A 20151-nucleotide genomic window follows, 5' to 3' on the forward strand; every position below is an offset into this window, starting at 1 on the left:
TGATGATGATGGTGATGGTGATGATTATTATTATTATTATTATTATTATTATTATTATTGTTATATTACTATTACTCTCATTAAAGCCTGCACTCACAGAGCAGCAGTAGTAGGGACTGTACAGATATAACGGGGTAGCGCTCTTGCAGTGTCGCGCCTTGCAGACTGAAAGCCGTGACTGTGGCCTGACCCCCTCGGCAGCGGGAAGAACACGAGCACTGAGACCGGGTTCTGTTTTCGGAGGTGTTGCGTCACAGAAACAGTGCGCGAGGGGACGAGAGAGCTTCCTGTGTTCCGCTGGGAAGTACATCAAAGGCAGGTGTTTGTCTGAAAGCCCCGAGTCCCATCAAAGACTGGGAGATAAAACAGCAACACGTTTTTTTTATCACCAGCCTGTTAGTCCTCTTAGCCAGCTGGGTGACTGTGAGTTTTCTGTCTTCTCTCAGCGCTATACGCTTGCTATGCATTTAATCAGCAAAGGACAATGGAACCGAATGCTGTATTCAATGAAAAGAACGCGGTATTTTTACTTGTTTCCCTTGTTATTTTCTGTCGGGTGTTGGTCTGGTTATTACAATGGCTTGTGTTATTTTTAGTTAAATTAAATTAATAAATATGTATTCATTAATAAGTGACTGGAGGTGACGTCCGTTGACCCTTCCACTAGAGCGTCACATTGTGTGTTGCTGCTCACAGCCTCAACATCGTCTGTAAATTGACCATGGATGGGCTTACATCGCACGCTGAAATCGCCTCGATGTTTGGTGAACTACACGGCGAGCCCTGAGTGTGCGGGGAGACGTGTTTGTGTGCAGCGCCGTGTTCGGTTCTGCCTCGGCTGCCTGCGGTTATGGCATGCTGAGCAGTGCCTCGGGTGGGCAGAGGACAGCACATCAACGCCAACACCTCCACATCACAGTCCCCTTTTTTCTGCACCACGAGAAAAGATCTCATCCCCATCTGTTCCTCGCAGTCCAAAACCATTTGTTTGGGTCTGTGTTTTTACTCCGTGGAATGGCTTCCTATGTTCGCTAAGGTCTAGAACTGATTTCCCAGGAGGCATCTTCCAGGAAGTGGTGAGGTCATGGTACTACATTATGTATAGTATGTCATGGTACTACATTATGTATAGTATGCCCTTTTGTGGCAACTGAGGACAGACAGCATATTCAAAACCAAAAATAATACCGTTCCGCTGCATCTGTACTAACCTGTGCTTTTATGTGAAATCAGGTGTATATTTTTGCAATGTTGCCAAGGCAAATTCCTGCAAAAACCAATGCTAGTGCTTAGTGAGCAGGTTTGGAAGTGTGCTGTTCTACTTCTGTCAGTTTCATGTGAGAAAGAATATTACAGGTAATCCATCTGGGTCTCTCATATGGTTTGCGAAAGATTGTTTCCCGTTCCATCCGTGGTAGCTTTAGCTTCAGTCAAAACACTAGAGAAAACAGAAAGGAACAAAGAGGCAGTGTTTTGTAAGGCAGAATCCACACATATATGTGCGCACGCACACACACACACACTACACACATATTGTATGAATACATTATTGTACATAGTTTGTTAATGTGAATGATCTGATGATTATAAAATCCATGCTCCTTATTTATGTGTTTATTTACCTATAAACACTGTACTTAACACATAACAGCGAGGTGCTTAACACCTGAAGCTTCTTCATCTTCATTATCGTTATCTTTTCATCACCTTCGTTTGTTCGCAGAAGTCTCGGTGCTCAACACACAGCATCCCTTCAAAGTCTAGGCTAGTGAGTAATTTATTTAATTACAGTTGTGTGCCTCCATACCCTCCCAGGGCACTGCCATGCTGTATGAATGGGGAAATCCAGGCCTATAATTTTAGGTATAAACTAGACAGCTGTGCAGAGAAGGAGAACTCAAATGCAGTCTCGGGCCCCCTGTGTGTGTGTGTGTGGGTGTGTGTGTGTGTGTGTGTGTGTGGGTGTGTGTGTGTGTGTGTGTGTGCTGGTTTTGTTTCAGCCAATCTCTTCGTCAGTTAAGGTTGTTGAAAACATGTGCTTAAGGTTGTCCAGATCTTTTTTTCCTTTAGCTCATCAACACAATTCAGTTTTGGCTCACTGCCATTTCTATTGATTTTGCTTGACTTTGTTCCCAAAAAAGTAAACGATAAAAACATTAAAGCTTCAGTTGACCTCACGATATGCTACCTGTATGTATGACATAATGTGGCCTTGCAAGAGTAAATAGTCCTACTATAAACAATGTATTTTCTTTTCACAATTAAGTTTGTTTCAATTCAGAGGTTACAGTTGTGGCCAATATACCACCGTGTACACATTGCTCTATATTTTGGCTTGTTTCTCAGGCGTTTTAATAGTCCCACTTTAGAGACCCGTGTATAGAGCCAACAGGTTCTCATCTGCATCACTTTTCTGTAAGGAAAAATGGTGTTTCTAAATGCTGACAGCGATTTCACGCGCTCTCCTGTGAGTCTGAAGCAGGTAATTAATCCTCAGGTGATAATTATTGAGTTCCCATGGCATTTAACAAATTTTCTTCTGCAGGAGCCACATGATGAATAAGGGATTCCCAGGACAGACCCTAAAGGCTTTATTTTAGCTGCTTGCATCTCAAATGAACAATTCACACAAAATGTAGACACTTTTTTTTTGCTTTTTCTCAGGTACTTCATTGATCGCCACACAGACCTGGAGAGGCAGTTTAATATTAATGTTGAAGATGGAAAGATAACTCTAGCAAAACCACTGGATAGAGAAACTGAGATGTGGCACAACATCACAGTGACCGCCACAGAAGTCAGTAAGTATCCTTTTCGGTTTGCTTTAAATTCACACTCACCAGAAAAGGTGTGAGGTTTCTTTTTTAAATTTAAATGTCAGAGTGTCTCACTTTGTCTCATCATAGATAAAAAGAAAAAGAAAAGTCGAGCAAATATAATACCCATTTCCCAATGAGCATCAAACCCTATTTTTCATATTTGTAACCAATAGAATTTAGTGAAAATATTATATTCATTTTCTGCAAACAAATATTTTTTGGGTGAATGTGACAGCTTTGGGAATGTGGGAAAATACATTAATCCAGTGAATTTTAATTGAGGTAAACAGCACAGTAGTTAGATTAGTGTAAGAGGAAGTACATTGATGTGTCTTTAATAAACCCCCACGCTGGAGTCAATTGCAGCAATTCCAGTGTTCATAGAAGATAAAGAGATGCGAGGACTGACTGGCTTGAACATAATCTTTGGAGCCGGCTATAGATATGTTAAAACGCCATTTGCATTCTCATTGTGTCTGAGGATCGCATGGGAGGATAATGCCAAAATTACCGTTTTTAGTCGACGCTTGTGTAAAGAAATTTGCTAACCTTGTTTTCTGTAAATCAAGGGAAGTGCTGTCATTGTCACATACAATTAAAGCGAGGCAAAATGCTCTCAGCACCTAGCGCCTCAACGGCATGTTTCAGAGCAGTGAGAAAGCTGGTAGGCTCGATAAGAAAAAAAGACACTCAGACGCACACCTCTCTCTGAATATCATATTTGTCACATCACGTTCCGGTGTGTGCGTTTCGCCTTTGTTTTGATGCCCTTTGGCAAAGTGTCTGTGACTGGCGATAGCGGTGTCGCTCAGCACACCTAATAGAAATTTGCTAAAATAAATATGCCCTTGTTTGCCCTTGTTCTGCGGCTTCGAGATTGAACAGGGAAGGGCTCCCTGTCGTAAAGAGGAAGAATTGCATTCCCCCGTAGCGTTCGATCATGATTTCGCCACTCAGATGCCACTGTGTTCCGCTGCTTGCCCCCCAGATGACATCTGACTAATCAGATTGACTTCCCTGCTGCAGCAGAATGAAAGGCTCTCTGCACCGAGGAAGGCAGTGATTGAAGTGCTGCAGTTTTTCGCTCTCTCTCTTGCTTTCTCTCCCCCTCTCTCTCTCTGTGTGCACACACACACACACAGACACACACACATACAAACTCACATGCACACACACACAAAAGCCCCAATTCTTAAGGCTCAAGGCCTCCCACCTTCTCTCTTCGCAGTTAATTCCAAGCTGCAGTCTGTCTACTCATATGTTATAATGACACCAAAAGATGCTTGGAGAGGCCTACTCATCTTTACATTACTCAGTGTCAAATTACTTCTCCACAGAAATAGTTTAAATGACAGTTAAACAAACTATTTCCACAACCAATGGCCCTAAAGCAGATTTAATTCAATCAAAAACCCTGGATATGTGGCCGCAGTGAATTTGTTCTGTAATACTGAGCAAGTCAAGTCAAGTCAAATTTATTTGTATAGTACATCATACAGAAGGCAACTGAAAGGGCTTTACATAAGACATAACAGTGTTCTTAAAATAAATTAGAATTAAAAACAATCTTAATAAGTTAAAGCAATGCATTTCAGCCAGTGATAATACACAATTTTGTTTCATACAGACCATCGCAATGATAAAAGCGAAAAAGGGTGTATGAATAAAAAAGTAAATGCTTGCCTAAACCCTATACACCGATTGAAGTTGTACACAGATTCCAGGCTCAATTATTCTTCTTCCTTCTCTTTCCATTCTGACAGAACTCGCCTTTTTTACCAAATGTTGCACATTATAGAGAGGTACACGGGTTGATGATCATGCGATTCTGGCCTTGATTGGCCACTTGGGGGTGCAACAGCAAAGGGTCGAAAGTGATATGTTTGACAGGCCATATCTGCGGAACCCTTTAACCTAGAATCAAAATTCTTCTTTTCAGATGCTAGATTCTTCTCCTCTCATCGAGAAAATCCATCCATTCCTCAGAAAAGTATGTGTGGTTAAATGTTTTTTTTTTTTTTACTTTATTTATTTATTCTTTCATTTTGGTTTTATTTATTTAATTATTATTCAATTTTGTCTGAATTACTTCTATTTTTTTATTATTCTTCACTTCCATTTGCATTATTTATATCTTTCGTTTGAATTAGACTTTTTAGCATTATTCTTTTTATTTTGAATTATACTTTTGACATTGTACATGGGGGTGGGATTAGAGGAGTAAGGTGTGTCTATAGCATCTATGCTTGTCTGACATTGGCTAGCGCTGGCCTGTGGTGGAGTTTCCACAAGAAATCAGTGAAGTTATATAATTAGCATATATGGTCATATACTAACATCATTGCGTTTTTCAAAATGCCAGGAAGCTGCTGTGTGGCTTATTGCACAAAAACAGATTTAAAAACATGGATTTATTTCGCTACCAAGAAATCAGGAGCTAGCAACAGCTGAAACCACGACCCCATAAATTGACATTATTTATATTGGGTCTAAAATAGAATGCTAGCTAAAAGTGATGATCATGATAAACTAGCTGGTCTAGTTAGTCGAGCTAGGTGTGTTGGATCATTTGTCCATTTTCTGGAATTTTGAAAATCACTATGATTTGAATATATGACCAGATTTTGTCCTGATTGAAAGACTTATAACTGATTGCTTCATTGATTTCCTATGGAGCCTCCACCACCGGTCGGCTCTAGCCAATGATGTCACACAAGCATAGATGGCAAAGACACGCCTAAATCCTCTAATCCTACCCCGCGTAAAATTTATGTCAAAAGTATCATTTAAAAAAATTAGAGGAACGCCAATTAATTCAGATTAGTCATGTGTCTGCCATGTCCTCCTGACATTGGTGAGATCCAACAAGTTTGATGCCAGTTGGTCATTTTGTGGCACTATACCAGTCTGTTGAATTTCCAATCATTAAAAATTGGCTAACCCTGCTACGTTTCACTAAGTGTTGGTCACCTTAATTACTGCTTCCAGGTGTATTTTGTTTCATTATAAAAAAGAGAAAATTAACCTGTGTCCAGTGGTTTCTTGTTTCATTTGGTGTTTCTGCCTCCGGAGATCTGCCAGGCACAGTAATCACATGTTGTTTGCACAACCACCACCAGGTGGCATATGTGAGCATTCTAATACAAAGAAATCTGAAATACACAGCGGTTCTGACAGTAGGGGGACCAGGTGTGTCCGTTTGGGAAGTTTGCATCATCATGAAAGAGCTGAAAAGTATGTTTCCGGAAGTAAATGCCGTACCAACAGATCGTTTTCCCTAGCTAATAAATTGGCAACATTGTTTCACATCAATTCACAAGCAAAACAGGCTTTACGACATGGCAGTATGTTTTTATTCTAATGTCATGCAGGAACAAATACTTTGTGTTGATGGTTTACTGTATAGTATACTGTATAGTATCTGTATACAGTGTATACAATGTGTGCCTCCATGGGTTCGGCCATTGTTGTGTGATGTCAGACAACTGTTTCTCGTGAAGTCGGGGTAGATGGATTTGCCCCGACTGATGTTCAATTGCGCTTTTCCTCATAGGAGGTTGGAAAAACTCTACTTCTGAGTTGTCTGGAATGCAGCATTAGGAGGCTAACATGTACGTAGCCTATATTCACCACCGGGTGAAATCACACTCAGACAGCAGAAATGAGGTCAGTTTTGTAAGCAAGGGTCTTGTCAATGAATGAGCCATTTTTTAAAGAAAAGCATTTATGTGCTTTCTCAGGACATCAAGAGCTTAAAATAGTATATTTATAAGCTCCTCCGATTTAATCACAAGGGAATCATTTCCCTCCAGTAATTAATATAAGTGCAAATTGCAAAGCAAAGCCTGCAGATACTGTATTTAGCTCTCGCAAAGGCACTTTTTTACATGCTTGGCGATGCTGAAAGTATAATAATAAACTTTATTTATCCACTTGTTTCATTTATAAATGCAACGTACAGTGCATAATCTGTAACAAATAAATATTTTAATAGCGTTCCCAAATGTCCTGTGAGTTTAACCTTTTGTACATTATGGTGTACAAGTTATTGGTTATGAATCAAGATTTTATTCGTAAGAATACTCCGATTTACTTGCTTTTTTGATAATGCCGCTGCACTGAACCAATTAATTATATTATTTTTCATCTTCCCAGCGTCAAGTCATATTTAATGTTTCATTGAGCTGACATTATTCAAAATCTTATTCTAATTTATCTGCACATATCTGCCTTATTTTGACCAGTCAGGCTATGTTTCTTTTGTCAGTAAAATATGATTTAATTAGGTTACATTATAAGATTTTGAAATATATTGCTTCATACCAAGCCCCCAAAGTTTAAAATTGTAGTTATTGTTTTTTTGCCAAAGATAATTAATGGGCTCTATAGGACACTTTTGTAAAATTGAGCTGTAGTTTCAGAACTATTCAGATTCTGACTATTCAGAACTAGTAGTTTTATAGAAATGTGGATGTTGTTAACGTTAGCTAATCAGTACAAACATTAACTTAACGTTCAGGAAACAAATGTTTGTTGAACATACAAGTTAGCTGGCCGATGTTAGCTGTTGATATTCATACAAGTTGGACAGGGATGTTAAGTTGCAAACAACATATTATAAAGTTTATTGGCAAAATGTAGACAGCTGTGTGTGCACGTGAACTCAACAATACATTTCTCACAGAAGACATAGTTTGTCCACTGTTTTACTTCACACCAGTGGTGATAAAACTTAAAAGAAGTAAGTGCTAGTGTGCTGTTGACCTTTACTGGTCCCCAGTGAGGTTAGTAGCTAGCATAAGCCAATAGCACTAAGCCACACAATTAGCTTTTTAATGGTACTTATAAACGATAAAAACTAAGGGATTTGATTAGGGTCAATGGCACTGAGACTTTCTGTCGCACCATCCATAAACAGCAAAATTCCCACTATTGGATCGATAATTTAAAAAAAAAGTTATATATAGGAAATGCCAGTGGTAACAAAGTTTTGTGGTGGATGATATACCCCATACCCTCATATTTGCCACCCGGTAGTGGTTGTGTGAAAAGCAAACCCTAAACCACTATGGATTATAGGCAATCTTGCTCAAAATGGCTTCTCAGCCTGTTACAGGCCGAAATGCAACGTGACTGCCCCTACTGTCAGAACCTTGCAATTCTTTTTTTTCCAGCGGCAAAATTCTCACCGCAGAATCAAACCACAAAATAAACACGAAACCACTGTAGCTGACCATACAATTTATTAATTAACATCATTTGTCCTGCATCAATGACAGAAGCGGTAAAATCAATAGGAACTAACATACTGTATCTTTTTTATGGATGGGAAATCAGAGTTTTATGAATCTCTACCTCTATTACTATATTATTTACCAATATAATTATTTTAGCCAATCATAGTGTTTTCCAATAAAGAGGGCAGCTAATGGATCATGTGAGCCAATGATTAACGCAGCTAACATAACAATACTGTCTCCTCTCAATACTGAATACATCAGGGCTCATAAAGTCAGTGGCCATACCTCTGATTACAGAGTCATTTACTGGGAAGCAGTAAACAGAACAATAAAGTCCAGTTTTGTCAAATCACCCTCTACTTTCCTGTACATTTTGTGTGCCATTGTTTCATTAATTAATTTATTAATTCATTGTGTGGATTTATATATCAACATCAGGGATCAAGGAAAGCGACATAGACCAAGCAGTAGTGGTAAAAGGTACCGAATGACTTGTGTTTTAATGTATTTATTTTGATCTTATTTTGTATTGATTTGTGTTTGAACAGAAAATCACAGTCAGATCTCACGGGCGATCATTGCCATCCGAGTGCTGGACATCAATGACAACGCTCCAGAGTTTGCCACGGAGTTTGAAGCCTTCCTCTGTGAGAACGGGAAACCTGGACAGGTGGGAATCAGTCAGTGACGGAAGGACGCTTGCACATCTCTTCAGTATGGATTAGCCACGGTGAATTACGCCCTGTTTGTTCCCCCAAAGAGGACCTGTCCTGTCCGCACATACTCTCTACTGACAGAGGCTAGGAAAAGGGATGTAACGAAAGGAGAGACAGAAATGATCAGAACTGTTTGTAATTCCAGGGCGTCCTGAAAGAACAATGTCTGGCTAAATAATATCTGTGGGACGTGCTTAGACGGGTCCCTCGGGTCCTATTCAGCTCATTCACAAGACACTGCACAATAGGAATATTTAAACACAATTTGCTGAATCAGAACTTTGACCTGAATGTCGGTTACAAATTGTTGGCAAGTACTTCGCCCGATGGGTATTTAAATTAACAGAGAAAACAAAACTGCTAAAAAGGGGACTCCCGTAGGAGGAGGGTTTTTAATTTCAGGAATGAATGAGGAAGGAGTCCCTTTGTAAGTGGACCAATGACTCCATGGGGTTGTGAAGGTTCTGGAAATAATGGTAATAAATGTGCACCGCCCTCAGTGACCCATGTCTTTGCCTTTTCCGCAAACAGGTCATTCAGACCGTCAGTGCCATCGATAGGGATGACCCACAAAATGGACACTCTTTCCTCTACAGCCTGGTGCCTGAAATGTTAAACAACCCAAACTTTACAATTAAAAACAATGGAGGTAAGCTCTGTCCCATGAGGTAAACTATTTTTTTTTTTTTATCAGATTGGTTAGGTGTGCAGTAGTCTGGACATTAAGGAGTATTTACAGCAATATTTGTTCAAGAAAGTAAAAGAACAGGATACAAATGTTGTTTTTTGTAGCTAATGAGTGATACTTGCTTGCACAGTGACATCATGAGATGGTGCAGAGAAACAGATGGTTCTAAATTTGTTTGTAAAATGCAGTGATTTGTTTAGTTGACTATCTGCCCCCCACCCCCACCTAAGTCACTGTTGCAGAGCCTGATGTGATACAATATATTTTAAAGGGCTCAGGGTGAATATTTTACACCCATACACATCTGTTCTTGGATGAGAGCTGCAGGTATCAGGTGCAACAAATTGAAAAAACTTTTTTTTAAAATATATATAGATATAATATTAATTAAAATAATAATTCAAATAATAATAATATGCAGTATTAGGTAGACCTGTACACCAGCTTGTTAAGGCAAATATTTAATCAGCCAAACATATGGCAGCAAATGCAGACTGGGTCAAGAGGTTCAGCTTTCCGACCAAATGTTAGAATGGGCAAGAAATGTGATCTAAGTGACTTTGACCATGGAATGATTATTAGTGCCAGACAAGGTTGTCTCAGAAACTACTGATCTCCTGAGATTTTCATGCACAACCGTCTCTAGAGTTTGCAGAGAATGGTTGGAAAAACAAAAAACATCCAGTGAGCAGCAGTTCTGTGGGCATACACACTTTGTTAATGAGAGAGGTCAGAGGAGAAGGGCCAGACTGGTTGCTGTGCATACCCAGACCAGTTTATCAGTTTGGCCAAGCTGGTTGGCCAGCTCATACCCAGCTAGACCAGTTTTATGACCAGTTTGGCCATGCTGGTTGACCAGCTCATACCCAGCTAGACCAGTTTTATGACCAGTTTGGCCATGCTGGTTGACCAGCTCATACCCAGCTAGACCAGTTTTATGACCAGTTTGGCCATGCTGGTTGGCCAGCTCATACCCAGCTAGACCGGTTTCATGACCAGTTTGGCCATGCTGGTTGACCAGCTCATACCCAGCTAGACCAGTTTTATGACCAGTTTGTCCATGCTGGTTGGCCAGCTCATACCCAGCTAGACCAGCTTATGGCCGGTTTGACCAGCACAATTTCCAAGCTGGACAAGCTGGTTTACACATCTCAGAAGAATATTTAACTACATATGATAATAACTACATGTTTATTAACTGTAGCTATTGAAGCTGATTATTTCCCACAATGGGAAGTGCTATCATTGAGCTACTGTATGTTTGAAATTAAGCAAGGTACATTTTTTGCCACATTTGGGAAAGATTGTGACTATATCCTCTTCCTACTCCTTCAACACTGCAGGAAAATATTCACATATTTAAGAAGATGATGGATGACATTTTGACCAGGGCTGGATAGTTATATGGCATTTCAGGGTTCTACCAAGGCTTGACTTTCCAATAAAAGAAAAGGCTTGATTTACCAAAAAAAGAATGTGATTATATGGGTCATGATGTAGAAGTCTCTGGTTTGATTTAAAAGGCACCTGGCAAATGCTCTAGGTCATCTCTGCTAGCTATTCCAGCACTCTATTATCTGTTTGTAGCCACCTCAAGCACACACGCGTGCACATACCCACGCACATACCCGCATGCACTTACCCATACCCACACATGCACACATGCACTTACACATGCACACACATGTGTGCACATACCCACACACACATCCACGCATGAATGTACACATGCACACACATGCGTACGCATACCCACACACACATTCACGCATGCGTGTACACATGTACACACATGCATGTGCATACCCACATACACACACGCGCGCACACACACGCAGACCTCAGTTACGAACAACAGTCTTAAATGCTCAGCAATCACATTCAGTCGACAGACAGCTAATTTGCCCTTTTTGGCCTGAGATTCGTACAAAAGCAGCTAAAAATCTTTAATTGGGCAGAAATCAGTGGCTCTTTTTGTTGATATGAAGATAGTCTATATTACAATTGTGTTTGCATTTTGTCAGTAATAGCGCAGTTAATATCAAATATAAATGTTCATCGGTAACAGATGTTACAGTCTAGTGCAATATGTTTTGAGTAGTAGTGCTTCAAGCCATACCTCTCTTGTTGCTGCTTGCCAACATATAAATTGTCCCACTGGAGAGAGTTTTTCTTAGCATGGCACTCCTTCTTGTGTGTTGTTTCCCTTTGTTATTTGAGGAAAATTCATCTGTTTAATGTTGGGCTGAGTGCCAAACCAAATCTCAAACCATTAGTGCTTCAGCATCTGAAAATAAGAACCCTGTGCGTACATTATATTTAGCATGCAATACTCTAATGTAATCTAGACACTTTACCTTTGTTCTATTTAGCTATTCCTGCTCCAAATAATACTAAACAGACCGCATACAGATGGCATCCGTATCCAAATCTATTTTTTTCACCATGTCTCGATGTATCTCATTCAACGTTTAATAATGTAATACTCCAATTTAGTGTTTTATTGCTTCTTTACATGTTTATCTGTCGCTATAATCAATTAGTCTACACTCACTGATCACTTTATTAGGTAGACCTGTACACCAGCTTGTTAATGCAAATATTTAATCAGCCAATCATGTGGCAGCAACTAAAAGTGTCAGAAAGGGAAACAAATGTGATCTAAATGATTTTGACCGGGGAATGACTGTTGTTGCCAGACAGAGTGGTTTGAATATCGCAGAAACAGCTGATCTCTGGGATATCCACATACAAGAGTCTATAGAGTTTGCAGAGAATGATGTGAAGAACCAAAAATATCCAGTGAGCAGCAGTTCTGCAGGAAAAAACGCCTTGTTAATGAGAGAGGTCAGAGGAGAATGGCCAGAGTGGTCAAATCTGACAGGAAGGTGACAGTAACGAAAATAACCACACATTACAACAGTGGTATGCAGAAGAGCATCTCTGAACACACAACGCGTCAAAGCTCGTAACTGGATAGGCTACAACAGCAGAAGACCAATAAGTCTAATAAAATAAGTCCAATAAATACCTAATAAAGTGCTCACTGAGTGTACATCATACACACTAGAAGATAAAGCTCTCATTGCTCCAACCCTGGTTGAAGCAAACTGCAAAATTGCTCCATTGAGATCATTTTTATTTTGAGAGGCAGTGAGATATTAGTGTACCACTGTCAGTGACAGGGAGCACAGTCGTAAACCTAAAAGGGAGATATTGCTTCTGTATGGACTCGCACTAAAAACCTCGAAACTGAAAAACAAATGCGGAGCTTTCAGTGTCTGTGCTTTTGTGCGGCTGAGAGAGCCGTCCGGGGTTAGACCTGTGAGGTGGACAATTTCTCATGACCACTCCAATCGCACTCTGAGGCGGCTAGCCTGCTCCCAGTCCGTCGCTGTGAAGTGCCGCTTCCCACTGCATGAAGAATCAAAATTTTCCATCCGCCGCTTTGTGCTTTTAATTCTCGAAACCTCTCATTCTTCTCCCTTTCTCTCTCTCCCCTCCCTCTAATAAATGGTTCCCGCTGGGCACGGATCTTTGCGTAAACCATTGAACAGTGAAATAAACTATTCTTAGGACTTCTCTTTTAAGTTGAAACAGGCTCTCGGTACACTGCAGAGTTTATAACTTATGAAGGCTGTCGGTGCCGCGGTGAATGTCATTGTTCCTCTGACTCATATTCCTTTAGAAGCTAGGCTGCAGCAGACAATGCGCCTCCCCCATCGCTAAGGGCGTGCAATAACAAAAACAGTGCTTCGGTTATTACGATAAATCAGCTCGGAGCTTATGCAAATAATTGCTCCATGTGCCTGGAAATGTTTACCTTTTATTCATTAGGATGCTTATGAGCACAAATAAAAGCCTGTTCGTACTTTGTTTTATTGATATTTGCTCTGGCAAAATATCCATCTTCAATGGTGTCCGTTATTCGGGCAGGCTGTGGCGAGTTCACTTATTCTAATCAACATTTATAGGCTGTAAAAAATGACATTTGGTTGGAGGGCACACTGGAGACATATTGCGTCTCTCACTCTCGCATTAAATTTACCTTTACCCAATTATCCACTTTGCTGGCCGTCCGATTCAACTCATTTCGGGTTAATGGCTTCTTCAATGCCACTTTCCCTCTTCTTTCTCCTCTCCGCCCCTCAATACTCTCCTCGCAGAGAGAGAGAGAGAGAGAGAGAGAGAGAGAGAGAGAGAGAGAGAGAGAGAGATGTGGCGCATACCCATGCAAAGATCAAGACTTCCAGGAACGTATTTCCAAATGAAGTCTCCATTTGTCAGCCGCACAGGACCACGTGGGACTGTGAAGTTTAAAAGTGTGTCGAGAAGTGGGCACAAGGAGAATGGTAATGAACACAGAGCGTCTAATAAGAGCCATTGCAGAGCCCGTGGCATTTTAGCAGCTGGCCTTCTTCTTTCAGTACATTCAGTTCCTTCTGTTACGTGTATAAAAATGCCGCAATGCATCTCTAGAGCTTAATAGCTTGTCATAAAACATTGCTTGTGATTATGGTTATTTTGTAGCTTGTGTCTGCATCGTAACGAATAGAGCTGTAGGGGTTTATGGGACGCGAAAATAAACACTGAGGCACAGAATCTGTGCAAAATATGTAAAAACTCACCCGCATTATACAGCATATAGAACCAATTTTCTGTCACCTTATTTCAGTTTTAATTTCCCAATTATAGTTGCAATTATATGTCTAGCCGCTCCCCTACACTGCAGTGCACTCTGAGTTCAGAAGAGTACAGAAAATCATTAATTTCTCTATTCACTCTGCGCTCCACCAGTTGAGCTGTGCTGTCCCTGTTTCCTGCACACCTGGGCATAAGCAGAGCGCAGGAATACAATCTAGCAAAAATGAGGCAGGGGAACCTTTACAAAAAAATCTCCTGAAATTTTACCATTTAAAATTAATTTATTTAAATTCACATGTGCAAATGTAACAGGTGAACTGCCCATTTTGACATATGAACTGAAAATGGGTAACACTGTCATGAGCATCCTTCATGTGGCCCAGACTTGTGGTAGTTACCTTTTTCCACTCCCATCTTATAAGTGGAACTAATTTTATAGTTCACGTGTGTATTCTTCACATGTCGATTTTTGTGCTATCAAACGTGCTAACACAAATCCTGTTACCTTGGGAGATGCTATTGTTGACTGTGTCTCTTTCCTCAGGATTGCAAACCACATTCAGCAATGGCATGCGTAGCAGGGTTAGCTCGGCAAGTTCGCTCGTAAGCACAGTGGAGTGCAGGAAAGTGACGGTTCATAGCAGGTTACAGTGACAATGCTCTCTGATCACATAACCCTCAAATTCAAAAGAACATTGTTGCCCTTGACTAGGGGTGATTTCGCCTGTAGCTGTCAACTGTAACACATTTGTCTAACAAATCTTTGGATGAATGAGAGGCCAGGGTTCAAATCCCACCTCGGATTCAGACAAACATCTCTCTCTTGTTACACATTGTTAGGAATCAGTTGCAATGTCAATACACCAATGAGCAGTACTTCAGCAGGACACATCGCCAGTGAGATCCCGAGCCCATTAGAAAGCGTACTGAGTCATTGGTTTTGCCACGTTTTCATGGATTCGGTTGTTCACCCACATCACATTACTGGAGAGCTCTTTTTGTAAGCTTGCAAATGTATTTATTTATTTATTTGTTCATTTACTGAACAACGGCATTTATACAATGAGTCATGTACTCAAAGTGTGTATTGAAAACCAATTTAGAATGAGGAAATTATCTGAACACTTAAGAGTTTTTTTTTTTTCTTTTTTCTATTTTTTCTTTCCTGGATCTGTGCCCTCGACACAGACTATGATATGAAATGTGATTTATTCAACACACAACCAAAAGCATAACTTTTTCCCCCATTTCAGTATCAGCTAGAATATTTTTTCTTCAAGCATTTTAATATAGCATTTAGTTTGTCATCTTTAAAATCTGAATTCATTTATGAGTTGTAGCCCAGAGTGATTACCGAATCACTGAGGCTTTTTGTTAGCTGATAGTGATGAACATGGGGCATACTCTATGAATTTTAATAGAGCTGACTAATAATATTACTGGTTAGTTTTTGTAAGAACATAAACATTCAACCAGTTTTCAGCTGACCACCCTGAAGGCCTATATGAATGCTGTTAAAGGGATTCACAATTGAACACGTTTTACAGAATATAGGGTTTGCACAGTAACTATAGGTAGCCCGTTGCTTAGCCTCTGCATTGCATGCATCTGGACTGGAAAGTGTAAGCTGTGGGAAAGCAAAGCCGCACTATATAAGACAGTAAATGCAGGGTGTCACCCGGCTGTCAGACGTCGAGTGACAGCGCGGCATATCCTCCAGCGCTTAAGTTTAACTTAACCCACAAATCATGAAGTGTTCTGAAAGGCTATCACCAAGAGACTTGGATACAAAGCCATCAATGACACATTTGCCATTTAAAAGAAGAAGCTTAGTTCGCATTTGGATGCACCCGCAATTATGTTTTTCTGATCGCAACTGAAACACAAAGAACATCAATCTAGCGTGCACTATATATGGCATTTTCCCATGTCTAGTATTTGTGTGGCCATCATTTCTACAATGCAAATGAATTGAAGGCAAAAGCTGACGGTCAGTACAGAAATAAAAAGAGAGCGTTGATTCCCATGATTATTCCTGTTTCAGCCATGTCTTCTTGTTCCTTTTCCACAGACAACTCAATCAGCATACTGGCCAAACACGACACCTTCCGACGGCAGAAGCAGGAGATGTACTACCTGCCAATCATCGTCACAGACAACGGGAACCCACCAATGAGCAGCACCAACACCCTGACCATCCGTGTGTGTGGCTGCAGTCGGGAGGGGATCGTCCAGTCCTGTAATGTTGAGGCCTACGTCCTGCCCATTGGCCTGAGCATGGGAGCACTGATCGCTATACTGGCCTGCATAATCCTGCTCTTAGGTATGACACCGCACCCACATACCGCATGTGGTAGACATTATTGGTTTATTTTTGTAACCATTATAACCAATGCATTAGTGTTATATAACCACTTAAATGGCATATTTTTCTCTTTGGATAGAACTTGTTGTAGATGCAGATTTTGTACATTTGTACAGTTAAATAAATTAACTAAAATGTTAAATAGCTGAAGGAAAATCTCAAAAGAATCAGTTTAAAAATGGCAACATTCAAGTAAAAATGATTTCTGTCTTAAGAGGGCAACAGAAATGAGGTTAAAAATGGTGGCTAAAACAGGTGACTTTTTTTCTGCAGGCAGTTCCGTAATAAGCCTTGTTTATTTCTGCTCAGGAAAGCAGCGATACTATTTGTTACATTATAACATGTGCGGCTGTATCCCTTCCCGTCCAGTCATCGTGGTGCTCTTCGTGACGCTGCGGAGACACAAAAACGAGCCGCTGATTATCAAGGACGACGAGGACGTGCGTGAGAACATCATCCGCTACGACGACGAGGGCGGTGGCGAGGAGGACACGGAGGCCTTCGACATCGCCACGCTGCAGAACCCCGACGGCGTCAACGGCTACCTGCCGCGCAAGGACATGAAGCCCGACCTGCAGTTCATGCCCAGGCAGGGCCAGAACTCCGGCCCCAACGGCGTCGACGTGGACGAGTTCATCAACGTGCGTCTCCACGAGGCGGACAACGACCCCACCGCGCCGCCGTACGACTCCATCCAGATCTACGGCTACGAGGGCCGGGGCTCCATCGCCGGCTCGCTCAGCTCCCTGGAGACGGCGTCCTCTGAGTCAGACCAGAACTATGACTATCTCAGAGAGTGGGGCCCGCGCTTCAGAAGACTGGGGGAGCTTTACTCGGTGGGGGAGAGTGACGTAGAGACCTGACCGAGGATCTAGCGGAAGCCCTTTTGACATCGTCTGCATACGTGCGTATTACGTTAGGGTTATAGACAGATATTATTGACAGTTATAAGCAGCTGTTTTAAAAATGGAGGGGACCTGTTCAAAAAATATATATAGATGAGCAAAACAAAACGGACAAAAAAAAAAAAACTTCATAGAGGAAAGTCTAGCGACCATCATCCACCACATCAAATGCATTGTAATTTTGAGCCAAACTAAACAATGTCTATATTAGAAGGTCAATGATTCTTGTGGTGTGAATTAGAATCTGTGAGTGTCTAGCAGTATTTGAGGTGTTTTGTCATTCACTGTGACTGCCTGAAGCATGAAGACTTGGATTCTTGGTAGTCGTGCGAGGTGCCAAGATGGAGGACGCTCACTGGTGCTGTGTTGGTGTCGGCTTGCTCAGACCACGAAGGACGCCAGTCAAGAGCAGGCCAGTTGTCCAGCCAATCAGAAAGAAAATACTAAACCATAAGATCATAAATCAACAAGAAAACAGCAATATATGATCTTCATTGAAGTATTGAATGTAAGTATGAACACACAAAGATAAAACGATTTCACTATTGGCTTTAAGAAGCATTAGTTCTGATACTCTTTGATACCCAGTGGCTACATTTATTATATAAACTGGATGAGCCTGTTGGCCTGCTTTATACAATTGTTTATATTCATCTGTTCTATTATCTAGTGTGTGCTGCACACTCAAAGAAGATTAGCCTATAACAGACCATAGGATGTAAAGACAACTCTAGGTAAAAACGAGGCCTTTTTACAAAAGCAAACATCAAATACTGTTTTTTTTTTCTTAAAAGGAAATGCTGTTTCTTCAGTATAGTAACCATCATTTTATAATGTCATTTGCTGGTTTTGTGTAACAGGTATGAAATGGGTGTTATCTTGTTTCATTCTATGGACTTTTTTCACCAACCTCGCTGTTATACTGAAGCTAAACTAGATGTCCAGGTGATCTCATATGAAGAAGGGATGAACTATATTAAGCTACGAATATAAGATAATTTAAGTGTGTGGGGGTTTTGTGGTGTTGTGGGCGGGGGAGGAGGCAGCGGGGTTAATGCATATGGTCTGTATATATATAGAATGTTCATTGAAGCACAATAGCCGGACGGATCTTGTTTATATGAATATTGGACCACTGGACACTGAAGTCATTGCAATTATAAAACTGATAATCTTAGCCCGTGAAAAAATACAGACATGCTTATTGTGCTATACTGTATGATATTAGACTAAAATACATGTACATAGGATTACTGCTAACTTTCTTAGCTTTTCTTTTAGGCATTAGGTTTGTCTATGCACGTAGGCTATTGCACATGAGAATCTTAAAAGGCACTTCAGCTGCGTGCATACTCAATTTGTACCAATACTGTATATTGCAGTTCTCTGTAGACTCAACGGTAAATATGAAATAGTCTTATCTGCAATTCATATTTTCTACTGTGCTTTTGACGCTTATAAACTTATGTATGTTTCATTATTTACTCTCTGTATCGTACTCAAAGATACCCCTGTATTGTTTCCTACTTTGTGAAATATATTTTTATAAATACTGCCGGGGCGTGGTCTTCTTTGGCACTGAAGGCGGCCCCGGAGTGTGTGAAAACGACCGGATCTCCATCATTTGTTTACTCATCAAATGCATCGCTCCGGGAATTCCTCCAGGAAGGGCTGTCAAAGGAGAGTAATCAACTCTGTGCTTTCTGAGGATTTACAGGTATTAAGGGTACATTTCTGAGTGTCAACAGCAAATGCATTGCCAACACTGTCATCCACTGTACATATACCGTAGTAATTTGAAAGATAATGGTCGTATTACTGAATAACTACTGTACTACATCTTACCCACAAGACAGCAAAGACAGACACCATTAGACTGATGACAAGAAAAACATTCTGATGATACTCCAATGAGGGAATATTTATTTCTTTTATTTATCAATTAATTTATTTAGATTATTTTGTTATTCTCGAGCATTCAACAATATGTTACTTATGGATTCATAAACACTTGGAGAACATGTCATCTCCCAGAATATTTAATAAAGTACATGCGATTTGTTGGGTCTATTTCGTCCATAAATAATACACAATGCACACGCATACATTCTATATACATAAATGAATAAATAAAATAGAAATAGAATGTCGTCCAGAATTTGCTGAAGGGTTTCACTGGCTGTGTTACAATAACTGGAACTGTCAGCTTGTTCCAGTGACTATATGTCAACTACTTGCCCTTTTTTTGCTCCTTTTATCAGTGACTACCAGTACAACCTTTGACACAATTATTCTTATCTGCAATATGTAATTGACTTTTTGAATCCGAAGGTCAATCGTGAAAGAACATGAGACAGGAATCCCCCCCCCCGTGACCTTCATCTTCTTTTCCCTCGTATAGATGGATAACTCGCAAGGCTGTGAACTGCTGACGAATAAAATGGGGCCAGGCCTCGTTTGAATCTGCTACTGAGACACACACGTTGAGGGATTAATTCGGAGACCAAAAGGCAATTTCCTTACATTAATCTTGCTCTGTTGGTCACATGTGGTAATTTCGAGAACACTGACAGTTAGGGGGTATGCTTTTCATAGTGGAGCTTATTGACGTGTTCATAAGATGATTTTTGAATGTCTGGTTATTGGTCAACCAATACCCACACACACACACACACACACACACACACTCACATACACACAGACACACACACAAATTACACATAAGGAATTAATGACTTTTCACCAATTCCATGCCACTATCATTCGGAAAACTA

The 20151-nt window shown here is 40.5% G+C and overlaps 1 protein-coding gene across 2 annotated transcripts in view; it reads left to right on the forward strand.

Moving 5' to 3' along the window:
- The window catches only part of cdh8 (cadherin 8), a 90174-nt gene extending 71244 nt beyond the window's left edge, over positions 1 to 18930 (forward strand). Inside the window, exons 7-12 of one of the 2 annotated variants that reach the window (XM_061244633.1) lie at positions 2665 to 2801; positions 4759 to 4809; positions 8608 to 8729; positions 9307 to 9424; positions 16179 to 16430; positions 16842 to 18930. In XM_061244633.1, the coding sequence (XP_061100617.1) occupies positions 2665 to 2801; positions 4759 to 4809; positions 8608 to 8729; positions 9307 to 9424; positions 16179 to 16430; positions 16842 to 17335 (1174 nt within the window). In that variant the 3' untranslated portion in view covers positions 17336 to 18930. The remainder of the gene's footprint in view (positions 1 to 2664; positions 2802 to 4758; positions 4810 to 8607; positions 8730 to 9306; positions 9425 to 16178; positions 16431 to 16841) is intronic. The other variant, XM_061244634.1, reaches the window with a different exon arrangement.
- Positions 18931 to 20151: the final 1221 nt, after the last annotated feature.

The sequence above is a fragment of the Conger conger genome, chromosome 6 (assembly GCF_963514075.1).
Source record: "Conger conger chromosome 6, fConCon1.1, whole genome shotgun sequence".
NCBI lineage: Eukaryota > Metazoa > Chordata > Actinopteri > Anguilliformes > Congridae > Conger > Conger conger.